Source organism: Apium graveolens, chromosome 5 (genome assembly GCF_009905375.1).
Source record: "Apium graveolens cultivar Ventura chromosome 5, ASM990537v1, whole genome shotgun sequence".
In the NCBI taxonomy this organism is placed as follows: domain Eukaryota; kingdom Viridiplantae; phylum Streptophyta; class Magnoliopsida; order Apiales; family Apiaceae; genus Apium; species Apium graveolens.
The window spans coordinates 28,457,732-28,479,064 of NC_133651.1; the positions used below are offsets into that span (position 1 = coordinate 28,457,732).

General features: G+C 34.6%; 4 protein-coding genes and 1 non-coding gene across 6 annotated transcripts; 3 read left to right on the forward strand and 2 right to left on the reverse strand.

Moving 5' to 3' along the window:
- Nucleotides 1-1,289: 1,289 nt before the first annotated feature.
- On the forward strand, nucleotides 1,290-5,782 carry LOC141723747 (E3 ubiquitin-protein ligase RGLG2-like). 2 transcript variants are annotated; one of them, XM_074525633.1, is made up of 12 exons: nucleotides 1,290-1,522; nucleotides 3,056-3,290; nucleotides 3,507-3,591; nucleotides 3,666-3,806; nucleotides 3,942-4,055; nucleotides 4,140-4,237; nucleotides 4,360-4,439; nucleotides 4,553-4,658; nucleotides 4,740-4,867; nucleotides 4,958-5,138; nucleotides 5,285-5,341; nucleotides 5,477-5,782. In XM_074525633.1, the coding sequence occupies exons 1-12, from the start codon at nucleotides 1,407-1,409 to the stop codon at nucleotides 5,555-5,557; spliced, it is 1,422 nt and encodes a 473-aa protein (XP_074381734.1). In that variant the 5' UTR covers nucleotides 1,290-1,406; the 3' UTR covers nucleotides 5,558-5,782. The 2 variants fall into 2 exon arrangements, with proteins under 2 accessions (XP_074381734.1, XP_074381735.1); XM_074525634.1 differs by lacking the exon at nucleotides 1,290-1,522 and adding an exon at nucleotides 1,703-2,287.
- A 1,034-nt stretch (nucleotides 5,783-6,816) lies between these two features.
- Nucleotides 6,817-9,581, reverse strand: LOC141723748 (vacuolar protein sorting-associated protein 22 homolog 1). The gene is made up of 7 exons (XM_074525636.1): nucleotides 9,422-9,581; nucleotides 9,176-9,286; nucleotides 8,961-9,096; nucleotides 8,303-8,457; nucleotides 7,426-7,533; nucleotides 7,130-7,219; nucleotides 6,817-7,041 (listed from the first exon to the last, which is right to left on the reverse strand). The coding sequence occupies exons 1-7, from the start codon at nucleotides 9,470-9,472 to the stop codon at nucleotides 6,937-6,939; spliced, it is 756 nt and encodes a 251-aa protein (XP_074381737.1). The 5' UTR covers nucleotides 9,473-9,581; the 3' UTR covers nucleotides 6,817-6,936.
- A 349-nt stretch (nucleotides 9,582-9,930) lies between these two features.
- LOC141723749 (protein-L-isoaspartate O-methyltransferase 1-like) lies at nucleotides 9,931-12,625 on the reverse strand. Its single transcript, XM_074525637.1, has 4 exons — nucleotides 12,461-12,625; nucleotides 11,364-11,634; nucleotides 10,573-10,737; nucleotides 9,931-10,347 (listed from the first exon to the last, which is right to left on the reverse strand). Exons 1-4 carry the CDS (start codon nucleotides 12,593-12,595, stop codon nucleotides 10,097-10,099), a joined length of 822 nt encoding a protein of 273 aa, XP_074381738.1. The 5' UTR covers nucleotides 12,596-12,625; the 3' UTR covers nucleotides 9,931-10,096.
- Nucleotides 12,626-15,520: 2,895 nt separating this feature from the next.
- Nucleotides 15,521-18,605, forward strand: LOC141723750 (protein SIEVE ELEMENT OCCLUSION B-like). The gene is made up of 7 exons (XM_074525638.1): nucleotides 15,521-15,816; nucleotides 15,923-16,027; nucleotides 16,149-16,597; nucleotides 16,707-16,816; nucleotides 16,947-17,089; nucleotides 17,173-17,655; nucleotides 17,751-18,605. The coding sequence occupies exons 1-7, from the start codon at nucleotides 15,619-15,621 to the stop codon at nucleotides 18,366-18,368; spliced, it is 2,106 nt and encodes a 701-aa protein (XP_074381739.1). The 5' UTR covers nucleotides 15,521-15,618; the 3' UTR covers nucleotides 18,369-18,605.
- Nucleotides 18,606-19,449: 844 nt separating this feature from the next.
- On the forward strand, nucleotides 19,450-19,521 carry TRNAT-UGU (transfer RNA threonine (anticodon UGU)). Its single transcript has one exon. It is a non-coding gene; the product is annotated as a tRNA-Thr (tRNA).
- Nucleotides 19,522-21,333: the final 1,812 nt, after the last annotated feature.

The window sequence follows — 21,333 nt, forward strand, 5'->3', positions numbered from 1 at the left end:
TTTATTTTTAAAATAATACTTGATTTTATTATATTATATATAAATATGGTCTAAATATATATGTTTCATATATTTTGTAAAAAAAATCACCAAAAAATCTTAAATTTTAATTATTTAATTAAAAAATTAAATTTATATTATTTTTCAATTTTAAATGAAAACACGGCACGAAACGAAATTACACCTATCTGCAAGGGTTGGCTCAGTTGGTTAAAGAGGAGATAACTATTTTCTTAGTCACATGTTCGAATCTCACGGAAGGAGAATTTATGATTATGAGAGTCGTCTGGGGGTTAACTACCATAACAAAAAAAGAAATAAAATTACATGAACACAATATTACACGAGACCTAAATGGATCAATTTTGAATTTAAAATTTAAGTACACGAAACTCTAAAATATATGACACAAAAATAAACAACTCTGTGAGGTACCTCGTCATATTTGGGAAAATTGATTGCCCCTGAAAATCTTGTTTATGATATCCGAATCCTTATCGTAGTTAGGCTCGTAGTTGACTAGTTGACAAGAAACTCAACTCCCGAATGTGAATGTATCACTTTCCTCTCTTTATGACGAAATAAATTTTCATGAATGATATCAAAATATAATTTATATTTAAATATAATATTTATTGTTAAAATATACTTTTTATTAACAAAATTTATCATCAAACCTGAGATCTTGCATTGTTTTCAAAAAAATAAATAGTAAAACCTAATGTTTGAAAATATAATCCATTAAAAAGACTTTATTAAAATCCCGAAGAGTAAAATATTCTCTGACATGTTATATATACAGTTAAATCTTAATAAATGACAGATATTAAAAATCTTTTATTTTTTATCAAAATTATTAATATATACTGCCTCCGTCCCAAATTGTTTTTTCCATTTTGACTTTCTGTATGGTAAACGATTGACTACTAATTTACGTCTAATCTATAAGATCAAATATAGTTATGAGTGATTTTGTTGAAATCGTATTTATGAGTATTTTAATATAATGAAATTTTTATATTTAATATTATTACGATACTAAAATATTAACAATCAAAACTGTGCATTAGCAAACGTGTCCAACACAAAGAGAAAACGTTTTTAGGGACGGAGGGAGTAGTAAATAAATTCTTTTAAATATATTAATTAAATAAATTATTTATTTATCAAATATTAATTTATTCAAGAATTACCTCAAGTCGAAAGAAGCACACACGTAGACGTAGAGTAAACTTAACTACGTACTATCTATCTGCTACATAACAGTAATTATCAATCAGAGGAAAAATGCATACAGTGCATATCTAATCATAGGAAGTTTCGTGGAAGTAAGAAAAGAAGATAATAATGGCAGTAGTGAAATCAAGGACTAGGAAATCGCCAAAATAACATATAAATACCACGTAATGCGCCCACTGCTCCTTTTATATACCATCCTCTTAACTTACATTTTTAACTGCTCACTCTTTATTTTTATTTTAATCTCTCTCTCTCTCACAGCTCGACTCAGTAGTTATCTCAGGTATGTTAATTTTTTATTTTTGGACAAGTCCAGTTACTTTGTATGTGTATTACTTGGAATGTATGAGTGTTTGAGATGGGTTTTCTTGATTATGTAAGGGTAGTTTGGTTTTTTTAATGTTTTTGTACTTAGTTTTTTGTTGTGGGTTTGTAATTTGTGTTATGGAAAAGTGTTTGTAATGTTTTATGTCGGTGCAACTTGAATTATGTGTTTTTTTCATTATAGTTTAGAGAAAGAATGGCTTGGTTAATTATTGATACTAGTATATTCTTGAAAAGATTAGTTTGCTTTTGTGGATATATTTATTGTTTTTGATATTTGATGTTATCTCCAGTTCTTCTAGTTGACTTGACTCATTATCCTTTGACTTGCAATTTCTTCATTTGTTGAATTCTTTTTATAATTTTGGTCAATTTAACCTGAAATATTGAAACTTTTATGGTTTGTGAACTGTGACAATGATGCCTTTATGATGCTAATGTTTTATAATATGAAACTGTACTTTATTTTCTCGAGAAACACTTGAAATTATGTTCACTTTTCTGTATAATTTTAGTTGGATATCAGGATGTATACAGAATGATGAAAAATAGAATTGCTAGATGCATTGATCAGAGTCATGTGTACATTTAACCTGCGGTGTACGAGTAATGGTGAACACCACCTGTCTGGATAGTTGTGTAAAACTTGGGAGTACCTGTCTGCTATATGCTAGTTGATGTAATCTCAGACAAGAGTTTGGCTTCTCACTACATTTTTACTTTTGTGAGTTAATTATCATGATCTCGCAGAACCTGTTAGATAGTTGATTCTAAACACCATATCCTACTTTTACATTCAATCTGTGATGTTTTGATATTTATATATACAGTATATTGTTCACCGGTAGATTGGTGTAAAGCAGAATGTGATATGGCATTGATATACAAATAGTTAATGTACCTATCCAGGCGCTGGCAAGTACCAGCCTATTGAATGCAGGCCATGCCGACTCGCCTGATGTAGCATCCTATTAGGATTCCAGGTTTAGTAAAAGCACTAAATGTGTTCAAAAAGCAACTTGTGTTGTACTTAGGATTGTAAGAGTAGTAGCGCCGATTATTAGGAATTTTCTTAATTAACATAAGCGACTATACTTGTCCTAGGAACATACACCGGACATGCTGGAAATGTGTTTTCTTTAATAGAGTAGTCATCCACTCTTAAAAGAAGTACTTGTGTTTGTTATGTCATCTCAATCTGTAAGTTAATTTTCTACAGTTAGCAGACATTGTAAGACCAAAGGCTAAACAGACTCACTGGTAATTTATTAGTTTCTTTTTAATTGTTAAATAAGCGCATCAATCCTGTACTTTTTACATGTATTCCATTTTAATATGTCTATATAGTAATGATTATTTAAATTAGAATGTTTTAGCATATGCTTTTAGCAAACTGAGTTATGTATAGGCTATGCTTTATATCTTATAATCAGAAATGATGCTTCTGTAAATTCATTGATTTAATTTAAAAGACTTTGGATGGTTTCTATAGGGTAATGGGTGGCAAAAGTTCAAAACGTTCAGCCCCAGGACGGTATTCGTCTTTTAGCTCTAGTTTAAATTCTTGGAGTCATAATGAGTATCCACAGTCCTCCTATCCTCAACAAACACAAACATATGAATCTGCACGCCCCCTTCAAAGCCATGGTGGTTGGGCCCCTGATTCTAAAAGACGGCCCGAGCAAAAATTTTCAAGAATCGATGATAACTTCAACAGCTTAGAGCAGGTAAAGTCGAGCTTTCTTTTTAATAACTAAATGTGGTACAAAATAAACGAGAACGATCTAAAGATGTCATTAGTGTCTTGAAATTATCTCAATTTCTGATTGTTATGCTAGTCTTGACCTATGTCTTTCATGTTCTAACAAAATTATTCTTTCTATATGCCTTTTTTATCTACATCTGTTGTCAGATAAAAGCTTACTAATCTTTCTTATTTAAAGGTTACTGAGGCTTTGTCACAGGCTGGTCTGGAGTCATCAAATCTGATTGTTGGTATTGATTTTACCAAGAGCAACGAGTGGACAGGTGTTATCTTTTAGTTTTCTGAAGTTACGACAGGCTGTCTGTAAACTGCGACTAATACTTCTTATAAATATTAGGTGCAAGATCATTTAATAGGAAAAGCTTGCATCACATAGGAGATAATCCAAATCCTTATGAAGAAGCGATATCAATAATCGGGAAGACATTGGCTACATTTGATGAAGATAATTTAATTCCTTGCTTTGGATTTGGAGATGGTATTATTTTTTCCTTTCATTTTTAGTTCTGTAAGTATAACTATAAAGAGTTGTAGTCGATGCAGCTTTTAACAAATGGTTAGTTGAAATAAGTTGTCTGGACCAAGGACTTCAACTGATTTTTTACATTTACAGCTTCAACGCATGACCAGGAAGTGTTCAGTTTTTATCCAGATGAGAAATTTTGTGAAGGATTCGAGGAAGTGCTGACAAGATATCGAGAGCTAGTCCCACAACTAAGACTTGCAGGTTTTTATTTGATTAATGTCTTCCTTTTTGGTTGGGGGCTTAGGGCTAGAATATATTGGTAATGGTGTCGTTTTGTTTCAACAGGTCCAACATCTTTTGCTCCCGTTATTGAAATGGCGATCACTATTGTTGAACAAAGTCGTGGCCAGTATCATGTTCTGTTGATAATAGCTGACGGGCAGGTATTTTAAGCTAATAGTCTGAGAATTGTAATCGCATGAAAAACATGTCTATAATTACTTGCTTGAATACATATCTGGTTCTAATGTACCAGAATTTTATAAGTTACTTTCGATGATGATAGGTGACAAGAAGTGTCGATACTGAACGTGGTCAGCTAAGCCCTCAGGAAAGAAAAACTGTGGAAGCAATTGTGAAAGCCAGGTGATTTCGGTTGTTGGATTTTTTCTTGATGATGACTTCTCTTTTTGCTAAGTTTCTTGATGTTGACTTTGATACCCAAACACCTACCAATATTCTTATTTTTACTTGTACAGTGAATACCCTTTATCAATCATATTAGTTGGTGTTGGGGATGGACCATGGGACATGATGCGGGAATTTGACGACAATATACCTGCTCGAGCCTTTGACAACTTCCAGGCAAGTAACAGGAATGTCCTAGCTTTAATGTAAGTGCATGCTTTTATGTTTGCGTTACTGACCAGTTTTTATTTTCTATAGTTTGTAAATTTTACAGAAATTATGTCAAAGAATCTGAACCGGTCCAGGAAAGAGGCAGAGTTCGCACTTGCAGCATTAATGGAAATACCTTCTCAATATAAAGCAACACTAGAGCTTAATATTTTAAAGTAAAATTTCATCTTCTCACATTACATGGTAATATAGGATGATGCTTTGTTTTAAAATAGTTATTGAATTTATTTGCCTTTATTCAACAGTGCACAGAGAGGTAAAGCAATAGATCGGATTCCTCTTCCCCCGCCTCACTATGGCATGGCATCTCGAGGGGCGTCAAAGCCTTCACAGTCTAGTACTTTCCGTGAGAGTGGACCTGCTTCCCGTAAACAAGCACCATCTGTTAGCAGTAGGGAGCCTCCAAGTTCTTCAGCTGATGCCAATGTAAGTTCATTTTCACTGTATGACTTCTCAATGTACTCGTGGACCTGGTTTTATAGTACTTTGAAAGTGGATCTACATTGGAATGTTTATATATTAATATTACTTAAGAATCAGTGATAACTTTTGTCTTCTTTGCCTTCTGATAGCTATGTCCCATTTGCATTACTAATCCTAGAGACATGGCATTCGGTTGTGGACATCAGGTACTGTAATATTATTCAATTTATTTTTTGAAATCAATTATATAATAATATAGTGCGAGTCAGTGTTTTTATAGTGAACTGAAGTCGCATGCAAAAAAGTTAAACTTCATTTTTCTTTCTGTTTATTGTCTGTAGACATGTTGTGAATGTGGTGAGGACCTTCAGCTGTGCCCTATTTGTCGTAGCTCCATCCAGACAAGGATAAAGCTTTATTAAATACATCCCGACTTTCTAACCATGGCTCAAACAAATACCTGATGTGACGATGCTCTAGGTGTTGAATCAAAACTGGCTGATCAACATGATATGTGAAGCTTCAAACGAAGTTATCATTATATCATATTGCTCTGTACATATTTATCGTTTTTCACCATCAGTATGAGTAAATATAAATTATATTGAATTGCACAATAATACCATGGCAAGTCAATGTTTTGTAAACTGGTATTGTTCAACTACTACGTAGTTCAGTCTATAAAACTTCAATCTTAATACTGATCGAGATACGTTCTAAAAAGAAAAATTAAGTACTGATCAATTCTTTGTCGTTTTTTTTTTCTCATTTATATGTTCATGTTTGCTTTTGGTATATTAGAATTTAAAATTAACTGTAAGAAAAATAACTGAGCATACAGTTGGTAAATTCAAAAATTTATTGGGGGATCATAAGTTTTCAAAGACAAATTATCAATTGTGGTAAGTGGTAACTAGCAATGGTGATTTACTATATGAACTTCTCTGGTTACACATTTGTACTTGATAGTACTTCAAACCGTGGACATGCTTGTGGTTGCGTATCAGTTTATACTATGAACGATGTAGTAATAGTGAATTTTGTTCGTAAACTTCCCTCGCTATACATTGGTTTCAGAAGACAACCACCACATCACAGGAATTGCACTTGAAGAGAAATGCTATAGGGGGCACATACTTGTAGTTGCCTACTACAGTTGCTATAAAATTAGCCACCAAGCCTAGACAAGTATGACCAATTACAATTGCACTTGAAGAGAAATGCTATAGGGGGCACATACTTGTAGTTGCCTACTACAGTTGCTATAAAATTAGCCACCAAGCCTAGACAAGTATGACCAATTACAGGGAAGCTAGTATGCTGCTGGATGCATTAGGGCGTCCATTTCATTCTTTCGCAGATACTCCCTTCGTCCCAATTTACTTGGTCAGTTTGACTTTTACACATAATTTAATGTGCATTGACCGCACAACTCCGTTGATTATTTTTCAATTTTTTTTTTGTGAATAAAATTTAAAAGCCATGCGGTCAATGCACCTTAAATTACGCATAAAAGTCAAACTTGACAGATAAATTGGGACTTTAGGAGTAGATCGGATCTTAAAAAATGTCCGTGCATGTTGTCTTATGTTGAGATAATAAAATGCCCATATATAACTCCTCGAAAAAACATACTACATATAACAATCAAGTTAAACAAGCAAAAAAAAAATTCTCAGTATTAGTGTATCAGGAATTCAGGATGTAAAGCTCTTACTATGAAAAATTCGATGTATGAATGAGAATCTTAAATGACTTGTCTTGTTGGTATTAAGAGTACAATTGCACTTATACTTATATATTAAATTGTTTCAGCTCCAACGTATGAGGATATAGACGACACACAAGGGAACCAGTATCGCCGTTGGCCATCTCGGTGACCATCATCTATCATGGCAAGGCCCTCCTAAAATCAAAGTTTTTTATAAATGTAAAAATTTAGAACGTAAATAGGGGGTGGGGGTGGGGAGGAGCATATGGTATAAGTAAATTACATCTAGTAAAGTTTCGAGGGCATCAATGGCACGGCCAGATGACCAGGATAGCCTTCTCTCTACCTCTTCAACAGTCACAAATCCTTGAGCCTAAGAAAGCAACAAGACAAATTTAATTAAGACATTCATACTGGTAGAGAAGCCAGATGTCTAATTAATTTGTAATTTCGAGTACTTAATTAAAAATTGGCTGTTGCTACTTAAACCAAGATGAGGGGAAAAGATTGCCAACAATATTGTAGCATGAATGTAGTAAATTAGTAATATCATAATGGGGATCATGAAGGTTAAATCACCTGGGCCATCTCCAAAATTTCATTGTGGTCCTTGTTCAGTTCAGTAGGAACAGAACGGACAAGCTTTCTTTTTCCAACAGTGATTACTTCGAAACCACTGCCTAATACCTGTAAGTTTTAACTAAAGCATGTTAATACGTAATACATATATAATGAAGAGAAAAGGAAATACATAAATGAAGTCCCCTCCCTTCTCTCACACACAGAAACATGCAGAGGGGAAGGGAGGTCTGTTGCAAAGAGAATTTGGATTATGCAACAATAAAATGGATATAAAGCTCCATTTTAAATCTGTGTTGTCATAGACCTAGGGATACATGTAAACTAGATATAGTTGGAGGTAACACAAGTTCACCCAAAGCGATTCTATTTCTCTGATAAAAACAGAGCATTACACAGGACAATCTCTTCAACCAAATTGGTCTACAAAATTTGTGCTTACGATTTTCTTAGTATATCCAAATTTTTAAGTACACCGTATAGGTAAATGAAGTTTCCTTTCCTCTCACCTAAAGCTCTTATGACAACTTCAGATAACCATTTGCTATAATTTAGTAATTTGTGCTCTAACTACTTTTTTAAGTTATCAACGTGTAAACAACATGAAGAGAAGAACGCATACGCAAATGCTTTGCTACTATGAATTTTTATACATCAGTTTTATAAAAATAAGACATCACTCGCACCTATTTACCTAACAGTTGCTCGTCACATCATGAATCATGTGCATGTTTTAGTAAATGGTGGAGCACTAACGTTGTGTTTAACACTCGTACTTGATTCAATTTCATGAGTAAGCCTAGCACTAGATATTTTAGCATAAAAATAATTTTTTTTTAAAAAGACTCGCACTAGGCTATCTATTGAGTATTATTACCTTCAGTTTACTAATGGCACGTAAACAATCATCTTCAGAGACAGCTTCACGAGCACCCTTACGTCGTTGGCATAAAAGTTTACAGAGTTCCTCCAACTTTATCAAACCTCCATTGTGAGCTCTAGTAGCCAAGCATATATCAACAATTTGTACTCCTGTCTAATTGAGTAGCTTGCATTCATTAAACCTTGTGCTTGTTAGCAACATAAATTAACAAGTATGTTTCACCTAAATGTAACTTATCATAGTAACTTACTAACTGGGGGTTAAATCGAGTCAGCATTATACTAAAGAAATGACTAACTGCACGAGCTACAGCAATTACAGTTGTATCACCAGAAAAATTGCAGGGTATATAAGTTAACAAATCAACAAACTTCACACAGCTAATATTGGTGATGCTACAATCCCGTAGGTTAACACAGCAACAGGGAAAAAAGGTTCAAATTACAGTATCCCGCATTTTAAAGAGTACACAACACATGATCAAAACGTGTCCCTCAAATCTCGCGGTAAAATTTTTTCCAGATTAAGTTAAATAATCTAGATTAATCAGTGTAGTGAATTCTTGATATAATAACAATGAAACAAAGTCGTATTTAACAGAGAGTAAATAGGAAGTGGAAACTTGAAAATTAAAAAAGAGGCTGAAACGGACCGAGTTCGTAGTAGAAGTCACCAATGCCAAGAAGCTCAGCCCAAAAACCCTTATTAGAGGCAAGAGGGTCAACGCCAACTTTAGCACACATCTCATGGAACTGAGACCGAAATGCGGGGTTCTTACGAATGTCATTCTGCAATTAAACCATGATTAAGAAATCAAAATTGAGTAAATTAGAATGCAAGATAAGAAGATGAAGTTAGTTAGAAGACCTTGTGTTTGCGAGCGAAGTCTTCTAATTGAGAGCGAAAGGTAGAGAGCTGCTCTTTCATCAAGTCTGTTCTCAGTTTTGCTACATTTTCTCCAAGCAATCTGTATTGATCCTGTAATCGTTGTAATGATCAGAGAGATAGGGAGGAAGATAGATAGAGAGAGAGAGATTGAGAGAGAGGGAGAGGGGGAGAGAGAGAGAGAGAGAGAGAGAGAGAGAGAGAGAGAGAGAGAGAGAGAGAGCAAACTCTAGCAGCTGCAGCAGTCTGCAATCCACCAATTCCAGGTCGTCTTCTCATATCTCCTCCGCCTTGGATTGATATCAATCAGAATTTAGGGGAAACAAAACTTACAACTTTCCTGTATGTATAGTCTTCTCCAAAGGGAAAGGAGGATCTTCAGTTTGTATCTCTTCTAAAGCCCCCCTTTTTATTTTATTTATTACTTTTTTTGCTAAATTTATTTTTTAATTTTTGCTAATTAAAGCCCTTTTATTTTTGTGTGTTAAATAGCAGTTTTACACTTTGTAGTGATTTCAATGTAAAAAAAGAAAATAGAAAGGACTATTTGGGGACACTTTCCCTCGCTTATATCCTTGTTTTTACTTGCAAATAAATTTAATAATTACATTATTTACAAATTGAAAAATTATACATGCATATTACTTTCATAGTGTCAGTATTTCTCTGAGTAAAGTAGTTTGAGTTTTCAGTTACCAGAATATATATTTAAATATTTTAACAAGTAACAAAAAAAATGTTGCATAATTATTTTATTTAATTACATTTCTTCTTGATGCAAAATGTCAACTCTCTGTACAGACGATACAATATCAAAGATGCTAAAACAGGAAATGAGTTTCTTGCAAACCACCAACATATTAAAGGATATCTACATAAAACGATACATTTGCTACAAGCTTGCTAATTGCCTCCTAACTGAGCTTCTCGACTCGTCAGTGGAACATAACGAACAGAAGTCTCGCTGCGAACAGTTATAGTGCCATCCATGTTCTTGTCAATAACCTGTAGCTCCTGGAACAAGTTGCCCACTGGAATCACAAGCCTGCCCCCAGGTTTCAACTGCTCAATCAGTGAGGCTGGAATCTCTGGTGCAGCTGCCCCGACATGAATTGCGTCATAAGGTGCATGCTCTGGCCACCCTAACCTTCCATCTACATCACGTACGGGATTAGAGACAAATTAGTGTACTAAATCATATTAACTAAACCAGTAATTATTTAACAAAAAATCGAACACGTATCCATCTAATTCCTTTTCCTTTTTATTAGACAATGCTTCCTTGAAGATGTGCTATACATTGCTACATTTTTGCCCAAAATAAAATCATCACTAAAACAAACAAGAAAAGACAGAGGCTGCAAATTTTCAACACATACCAGCAACATGCACCGAAAGGGATCCTTCTTTTAGATATGGAGCTGCATTACTTTTCTGAATATTCTCAATTGAACTGGAGACAAGCTCAGGGATGTGTTCTACACCAACTGCACGACCTTGTGGTCCAACCATAACCGCAAAACATGCAGTCAAATACCCAGTTCCTACAATAAAGAATAACTAGGATTAAAGAAAGTCTGAAAGCCCAGTGATATAGATCATTAGACACGGTCTAAACAAATTTTACCTGTTACAAGGATAATACCTTTAAAATAGAACATTTCACAGTTAGAGCAGATATAGATGCATGGTTAGAGATGCTCAAGATGACTAAATTTTACCAACTGTTTTTTAGGTTTTCTGCCCACTAAAAGTGGAAACTATAAATATCTCCTTCACCTCTTCCAATTTCTTTTTCCTACCGTCTGTCCCACTATATGCTTCCCTATCATTCTATTATCCTTTAGTTTTATCACCAAAATAAGTAATAATTTCTTACTGGCTTTGACAATTTGGTATATGCTTTTGCCATCATAGCGCCAAAGAAAGTCCTGTGTTCAGGCCACAACATTTAGGAATGGCCTCATACATAAAACCGACACATCCCCGAAAGCTTACAAATTCGCAATCTGACACTGCTAAAACATCTTTACTAGTGTGGCTGGCTGGATAGTGATTGAACATTAAGACCAAAAAAGTATGTATATGCAAACATTACAGCAGAAAGCAGTGTTCGTAATCTACTAAGCGTAACAACATGTTAACGTAATTATTTGGAGAATAAAAATACCTGAACCAACATCTAAAGCATGCATTCCAGGCTTCAAATGCTCTTCCAACAACTGAAGGCATGTGGCATGCATATGAGGTGCAGAAATGGTGACATTGTAACCTATACCCATGGGACTGTCATCATAAGCTGATGCCCCATTTGGTACAAACAAAGCCCTGTCAATAGTCTGCATCACTTCAACCACTTTTTGCGAGCTTATTACACCATAACGCTGCAACTGACCGACCATTGCATTGTTCTTCTTGACGCTACTTCCAGAAAAGTATCTCTGTGGACAAACATGTAACAAACAGCTAATACAGAACTGCACCTCAGATGGCCAAAAGTTGAAATTGAAACAGACAGTTTGCCAATTATTGCAAGGAAATAATACACAAGAACGGTGAATTTATTTCCTATACATTCTACGATTGTGAACCGTCAATTACTTTCCATAGGTTTTTTCCAACGTGAATCCAGTAGTGAGGTGACATAGACTATGTATCGTCAAGTTGTTGTGTAGCCTATATGAACCAAAAAACGCTGGAAATGCAACGGAAAAGGGAAGATAATACACTATACACTACGTAGTACTTACTCAATTAGGCAGGAGGCTCAAACATTTATTTGTTACAAAGTTACGGACTGACGGAACTGCCTAATTGCAATATTCAATACTCTACACAACTTTTTGTTCTTTGCCTAAGTTTCCATTTTGTCCTAAAATGTTCCAAAACCAGACTCAAAGGCCATATACGCTATTTGCACCTAAATTGCCTGCTTACCTCTACATATCATAAAGCATGGCAATAAAACAACATACAAGGTGAGCTAGAGCCACATAAAAAATCTGAAAATAATCATATAACCTATCTTTGATAACTAATTAGATTCTAGTCATTTTTCACGTGTTTTAATCACTATTTATTATTAATCAAAAAATTAAACTAAAAATAATCCAATTTAATCTATTACAAATTACAATTGAAATGAATGAATTAAGATTCAATTAAAAGCAACAGTCACAAAACAACGAATAGATAAAAGGAGAGAGAGAGAGAGAGGGAGGGAGGGAGAGGGGGAGAGGGAGGGAGAGGGAGAGGGAGAGAGAGAACCTCCATCCGTAAGAAATGGTTTCGAGAGTAGTGAAATCGAGAAGAGAAGTGAGAGATTGGAGAAGAAGAGGTGTAGTTTAGCAAGCGATGTGTAAAAGGCGCACAATAGCGGACACCAGACGCTACTATAAGCATCTTTTCTATCCTCGATATCTGTATCTATTTGTTCCTATCTTTCCCCCGCCATATCGTAACTGTCACTCTGTCTCACAGCCCATCTGAAGGCCCACTATGTTATGTTCACTTAACTTTTTGAGCCTTACGCTGTAACCCAAACTCAAACCGTGACAAGGCCCATTTGGAGGAAAAAATAGAATTTAATTATATGATGAAAAGGGAGGAAAAATAATACTTATAGATTTTCTTAAACACTCCAACAATGTACAAAAAAAATAAAATGAAAAGTAATAAAATTTATTTTAAATAAATATAATTTATTAATTATTATTTTTTCTTTTTCTCTATTTCTAGAAAAGGTTAAGAAACACGGAGAAAACGTTATTTTTAATAAATTGTACCAAACTCAATAATCAAAATAATTGTATGGAAAAATTTCTAAGAATGCTGCTTTATGCTGCTTTTGCTTTACACTTCAAAAGAAAAAAGAAAAAAGAAAAAGAGAATATTTAACACCTCAACGTCAATATCAAACAGATCAATGTGTAGTCTGCACTGCAGTAAAGCTAGCTAGAATCTAGATGCATGTTGTTGATGTTGTAGTGTTTAGACACACACATGACACAACACAAGGTGTTACTGGATAAGATGAACACTTTTATCTTTTCTCCTTGCACCACAACTCACTCATTCTCTAATTACCCTTATCTTGTTTCGCAGATTAAAAGATAAATAACCGATAAAAACTGGGAATTCGAGGTCATGAATTAAGGCATATCTCCGGAGTTTGAAAATATCTCCCGAGTTTGAAAATGGAGAGAAAAAAAGAGAAGAAAAAATATAATTTTAAAATTTTCCTTCCTAGACTGAGAGAAGAGAAATGATTGGGAGAGTTTTTTATGAGCACACGACTGATTTATTTTTTTATACCATTTATCTTCTCTTCTCATCTCATCTCTTCTCTCCCAAAAAAATCTCGAGAGCACAACATTAATGATTCTACGTTTCATGGATTATAATACTGGGATAATAATTCGGAGATAATTAATTTCATATAAATTAGTCATATCGATTAAATAATCTCATACTATATTTGTTTAGAAAGATTAAGCGTAGAATTGAAATATAATATTTTAAAATTTTATCCAATGTTTATTTTGAGGGATAGTTTTTAGGATCGGAAAATACTCTTTTAAATTTTCCAATCCTATATTTATTTCATATGGGATAATAATGAGTGATTATAATCTTTTAAAAAATAATTTGTAGAAGGAAATAAAACAATACTTCGTCCCACCAAGTATTAGATCATATCCTCTACTCCAACAAAACAAATATGTGATATAATAATTTAAAAAAATTACAATCCGGGCATAACTTTTCATTATTTTTTTACAAAATAAATATGAAATTAGAAAATTTAAAAAATTATAATTACATCCCTTAATTAATACAATAAAACAAATATAGCCTACGAGTTTAGTTGCCTTAAAATTAATACTATAAACAAGTAATACTTGCGTTTCAGGGTCCTAAGACTCCACAAATTTTGAAATCCATGTATATAAAAACTAGTAAACGATGTGGTGTGTAATGTGTAGATATGTCCTAGAAACTGGTTTTTACTGAGATCTCCTACAGTCCAGAGCCGGCCCTAGTTTTAAGGTAAAGAATTACAATGATATAAACATTGACTACATGAAAATGTCTATTAACCTAGGGAATGATCAAAAATATGCAGCTTAAACCGATAACAAACATATATTTACCTGTATGTTTGTTTAGATGATTATAAATGAACTAACAAAAGAACCAAGAAGAAGAGTAAACTGATGGTCTCAACCTGTAAAGATGATAGTAAATAAAACTATAGCTCAACTGTATACATTCATTTTGTGCAAGTTTCTTGAACTTTAGTTGATAACAAGTGAGTACTAAATATGTAAGGAAAAGCTAATTTACAAATTACAAACAAGGAGAGATATAAAACAGAGTTTAGGATACTGTATATAAAACCCTGAGATCTGATTAATTGCAAATTCATATCTTGCCCAGTGCATACTTAAAAAAAACTTGTATTTACTGACGACATTGAAATTTCTTGAGCAATGTAAATTTTTACACAAATCACTTGTTCACTAGTACTCCCTCGGTCACCCTCAATTCTTTACATTGGGGACGGGGGCTCGTACGCACTTTAATACTCTTATTAAATGTAGATGTATAATTTTTTTTTAAATTTTTTTATCTTCTAAATAAAAATATAATGTTCAAACTTTTATAAAAAAAAAAAGAAAATTTTAAAAATAAATTACGAAAATATACTTTATAATTGACTTAAAATGCGTGTGTGAAAAAACTGTAAAGAAATGAAGGGAACGGAGTTAGTAATATGCAGCGAAGAGTATTAAGAATTACAACCGACAGGTGTAGCTATGGATTGTTTTAGGACATGCACATATGTGCAATGCAGCACTTCATTGCATGTACAGCTTTTTAAGTTACTTCTTAATACATGTTTCTGTGACAAACACACACACACTGATGTCTTCTTAATGAGTGAGAACTGGAATTGTTTTTGTCATTCTGTTATTATTTTTAAAGTACGGAGGGATAACTAGTTCACGTTAATAGCCTCTAAACTGCCAAATCTTACCAGCTAATTCAGTCTCATACCAGCTACAAGCTTTTTAATCATGAACTCCTTATTCCTTCATTACCATTGGTTTGTTGGAACCAATTAGCATTAAATATGTTTGCAGTTTAAGAAAGAATAATAAAAAAAACTGCAAACTTTCATAAAGAAAAAGCCAAGGAAACACTATGACGATTCTTATCTCAAAAACATAGCCTTTAGTTCTGTTTAGTGATCCTTACAAGTAAGGTACTGATGCAGTTGGCTTCTTTTCTATTTTACACCATTATATATAGCTTGAAATCAGGTCACAGAAAGAGCACACACTCAATCTCTCCAGTTGAATAACTCAACTTGCCTTATCAAGTCGACTAAGACAGAATTAACCACAGTGCAGCATTCCAAGATGCAGCAGCAGCAACAGCAAATCGTAAAGAGGACAGCTGATCGTCGGATGTTCTCATCGTCAGATGACAGTGCCATGATGAAGCAAATCCAGTCAACACATGCCCCAGATGGTCGTGAGGTTGATGTGAAACCTACTATGCTTGTCATTGAAGAAATTCTGCGTCGTGCTTCACCAGGCATTGAAGGCGTAATTAATGTACATAAAGCTTAATTTTTCTTCCCATCTTTCACCTGCTCAAGAATATACTTACTTGTTAGACAGTTGTATCAGTTACTAATTTGATTCTGCTTCTTAAATGCAGGGCACTCATGCACACGCTGACACATTTGAGGAGAAGGCAACTCTGCTTGGTTTTGATGGAATGCTGGAATTACAGGCTTATACCATACATAAAGTTTCCTGCGAGGTTAGTAATATCAGAGTATATTAATAATATTCAGATTTTGGGGAAATTAGTTGACGATTAATGTATGATGCCTTTATTCATACCTAGTGAAAATGACAGTAGAGTTTATTCATGTTGGCAGTTGGAGTGCAAGTGTTCCGGGGGAGCAGATGCACATGGCTCAACAATGGCCATACTGAACATGCTGTCAAGCTATACCTGGGAGGCAAAAATTGTGTTATCACTAGCAGCATTTTCGGTTAACTATGGACAATTTTGGCTTGTAGCTCAGCTTTACACCACAAATCCATTGGCCAAGTCTGTAGCTATCCTCAAGCAATTGCCAGACATTGTGGAGCACTCAAAAACACTGAAGTCTCAGTTTGATGCTGCCAGTAACCTTATAAAGGCAGTAATGGATGTCACAAAGTGCATCATTAAGTTCCAACAGCTTCCAAGTAACTATATATCACCAGAAACACCACCAATGTCAGTAGCCATGGCTCTTGTCCCCACTGCTGCTTATTGGCTCATCCGAAGTTTGGTGACCTGCGCCTCACAACTGACAAGCCTATTAGGAATGAGCCATCAGTAAGTCGTACATGGCCTTTCTTGCTCATATTATACCTTGCAGGCTTACACTAATCTGTACAAAAATATACATACTTTTTAATCGCTTTTGTACATATAACTGCTACAGGCACATCACAGCTACCACAGAAGCATGGGAAATATCAAGCCTGGCACACAAAGTTCAGAATATACATGAACATCTTACCACACAACTTGGTCATTGCCATCAACATATTGGTAAGCCCATTTCTTAATTCATTTAATCCAAAGATGAATTCTAACGCGTCAAATTATTTTTTGACAATGGTAATGTTGAGTATGTAACATTAGGTAATCAAGCAAACAATATTTATGCAATTGAATGCAGATGAGAAAAGACATGATGAATACTTTCACATGCTCATCCGACTCTTTGAAACACCGCATATTGACAACATGAAAATTCTCAAGGCCTTGTTATACTCCAAGGATGATATGCTGCCGCTAGTAGATGGCACCACTAAAACAAGGGTAATAGAATTTTTTTTAAATTTCTATATTCTAACTATACTAAAGTACAACACGAAATAATTATCCAAATTTAACAAAAACAGGTCAGCATTGAAGTACTTCGAAGAAAGAGTGTCCTACTACTCATTTCAGATCTTGACCTCTCTACAGAACAACTGCTTGTTCTTACTCACATATACAATGAGTCGCGGGCAAAGCCAGAGCTCCACTATGATCTGGTGTGGATTCCAATTCAAGACAGGTCCATTCCATGGAATGATAAGCATCAGCAGCGATTTGAACAACTGCAGACAATGATGCCATGGTACACCATCCATCACCCTACGATGCTTGAACCAGCAGTTGTAAAGTACATCAAGGAGGTGTGGCATTTCGCCAAAAAGCAAATCTTGGTAGTGTTGGATCCACAGGGAAAAGTGGCATGCCCAAACGCACTTCATATGGTTTGGATATGGGGAAATTTGGCCTATCCTTTCACTAGCATTAAAGAGGAAGCACTATGGAAATCAGAGACTTGGAGACTCGAGCTCTTAGTTGATGGAATTGATCCAGACATGCTAGAATGGGTACGTTACATATTCACTCAATTGAAATATTCTATGTTATCATCTCTCCCCGCATTCCTTTAAACTTCTTATACTCTGTAAATTTATTTTATTAGGCTGCACAAGGAAAATACATCTGCTTGTATGGAGGAGAGGACATAGAATGGATACGCAGGTTTACATCTACAGCAAAAGCTGTAGCACAAGCTGCGCAAATAGATCTAAAAATGGTTTATGTGGGGAAGCATAACAGCAAGGAAAGAACAGGTAGGAACATCACAACAATCATCACAGACCAGCTAAGTCATGCTTGGACCGACCTCACATTCATATGGTACTTTTGGACACGACTAGAAAGCATGTTCTACTCAAAAATGCAGCATGGAAAGACTATTGAGAATGATCAAATAGCACAGGAGGTACTCACAATGCTCACATTTGATAGTAGTGACCGTGGATGGGCTTTGTTCTGTATAGGAACAGATGGTATCGCCAAGGCAAAGGGTGACACACTTTTGACAACCCTAGATGAGTTCCCAAAGTGGGAGGAGGATGCAAAGGTCAAAGGTTTTGTCCCTGCACTCCAGGATCACTTGGAACATCTTCACACTCCGCTCCACTGCAATCGCCTGATTCTTCCAGGTATTGATGGTGGCATACCGGAGATGGTGGTCTGTGCAGAATGTGGACGTCCCATGGAGAAGTATTTCATGTACCGCTGCTGTGTGGACTGAGAAATCATATCAAAGCACAGAGGTGATTAAATTAATTGTGTACGAGAGTATCAATAACCTGTTTAATAATTGCGTTGATTGATTGGAAGCATTAGTGTGTAGTAGTGTCAAATTATGCATTATTAGTGTGAAGTAGTGCCTCGCTATGTACCACTAGCACTGTCATTTGTAAGATAGTACCCTCTTATCACAGCTCGCTTTGATTTGATAAATAACAACTTGACTTGAACAAGTAAACTACTGTGTGCATCTTATCAAGTCATTACCTATGGATGATGCTAAAGGAGTAAGAATCCTAACAAAGTAACATCAAAGAAAAAGGGCTAACTGGACTATTTTTTCGAACATTCAAAACATGTTGCTTTTTCATATCTTTAAATTGTTCATCCTTTACAGTTCCGATAAGAGCACAAACCTGCACTAATCATGATTTGAACTAAAAAAATTATAACAGAAATGAAGTCAGTTACCTGTCAAATGAACAGTAAATCACTAATACAAGTAACATGAAAAGAATAACTATCTAATGCAGAAAAATTAAATATGCAGATTCAACAGATAAATTACCAAAAGTAGGTCGATTTTTCTTTGATATTTTAAGTACAGACTGCAAGACAGAAATCTAAAAGGTCAAAACATGTCAGTTGTGTAAGATAAAGATACACTAACAAAATCGCAAAAGAAAGGAGGTTCTAACTGTTACATACTCTGAAGACAAAACACAGGGAAAAGATAAATGTCGCAACTAGTAATGAAGCAAAGGATTAGATAATCGACGAAAGAACTTAAAATATTTGAGACAAGACATTGTTTAATAGGGAGTATTGCGTTTTTTCTTCATGTCTTCAAATAAAATTTGGATGAAAATGTTGGCATAACTGAGCTCTTTAACAGTGTCATCGGAACAACTTCGAGTAAAAAAAGACAAGCACAAATTAATCACTACAGGAATTGTGAACTTTAATTTTGTCCAACTATAAACAAACAGAAGAGTTTGACAATGAGGACTGAAACTTTTCAATAATTTTCTTAAACCTGCATATATGTTCTTATATAATGTTTTCAAAAAAAGATGTTATGAGCCTTTATAGCTCAGTGGTAGAGCGTCAGTCTTGTAAACTGAAGGTCCGCAGTTCGATCCTGCGTGGAGGCACCTTTTTGTAACCCTTAAATTAACCTTGTAAACAACTGTAGCCCGTACCCGTAGGTTTAAAGTAAACAGTTTTTTTTTCATCTGATCGAGTTCTATATTCGCACCAAAAGTAAGCATATTGTGAACCCATTTGAAATCATGTTCTTTAAATTAGAACCAAGGAAAAATAATAAACTATTAAGGCGCTAAAATTGTCATGTTTCAAAGCATTTATAGAGAGCAGACAATACGGGGAAAAAAAGAACAAAAAATACTGAGAAGAGTCTAAAAAACCGTCAAGACTTCCCTGATTCCAGAATACGAGAAGAACCAGAACCAGAACTAGATTAAGCTAAACATTAAATCAAACACTTAATTCTTTCAAACTTCCGAATGACCTCAAGCAATTATTGATTATTCTCTCAATGAGCTGACTAATTAAACACTTAATTCTCTCTCGTTTTCTCTCCCCTTCCCCTTCCTCTATTTCCGTTTTCCCCTTCTCCCTTCCGGCTGTACTCCGTTTCCGGTACTTTTCCGTCCGCCCTTTCGTTTCGTTTCGTTTCGTGTGTGTGATGTTGTGCGTGTGTGTTGTGCCGCCTGTTGTTGTGTTCTTTCCGGTCGTGCTCTATTTTTCTCTTTCGATTGTGCTTCCGGTTGTGCGCGTGGGCGCGTGTTTATTGTCTGATTGAGATTTTTACTATTATTTTATTAATTTTCTTCAGAAAATTATTTGAATTATATTCGTGATATAAAGATTTGCGTGCGGAAAATTATTATGATAAATCGGTGGAATTCATGTAAGAAACCCGAATTAATCGGGCACCCGCGAATTTTACCGCTGTCGGCGATGAGGCTCGGTGAGCCGGCGGGGGACCGTGATGTATTAACTGAGTCCTACAAATTATAAATAAATAAATAAATTTAGTTCATAAATTTTTTTTCTCGAAACAAAAATAGTTAATATTTGTATTGATGATTGGCTTGCGTTGATTATGTTTCGACGGGTAGTCCGACAAATAGAGGAGACGCTGCCCGATTTCTGATAAATTAATTTCGGAAATACGGTAATGTATCCTGTGATTATCAGGAATACCAATAGAAAATATAATTATATATTTATAAATACTTTACGAAAAATTATTTTCGTATCGTGGTGAAATATTTTACAAAAAGAATCTGATAACCCTATTTTCTGTAACAATAGTTATAAGTATTTCCAAAAATAATTACCGAACCAAATTTCAAAATATGCGAGCTCTATCTATTTTGTATGTTGAGATAGTATTTATAAATACGAGTCAGGATTTGATATCATATGTGTAGAATAGTTTTATACGTTCAAGGTGAACGACGATTGACTATAAATATACTAAAATAGTGTCTTTATGCGTGTAGATTCAGAAAGTGAGAATGCTCGGTTTAGGAAGGAAAGACCTCACTAGGTGACATTAAAGTAGGTTTGTGGATAAGAAAGGAAACGAATAAGGCAAGTAACATTTCAATCCTTGCCTTCTATGTTGTGATCATATGTTATGATTGAATACCTACGGTCACCCTTCAATTAGCCTTATATATTGGTGGTAGCCTGTTTCTTTCCTTCCTTTTGATTATTATACCTTATTTCCATTGCAAATGCTTTCAAGTTGATGATACCTTGATTCTCTGAATGATGATTGTTTTGGTATACCCTACCCTTGCAAAGTGATAAAGTTTATTGAATTGAAATTAAGAATGATTTCAGACTTGAAAGAGTCTCAATGATTTCAAAGGTATGGTAAAGATTTTAAAATAAAAAAGCATTTTGACAATGAAAGATTTATATCCATTTAC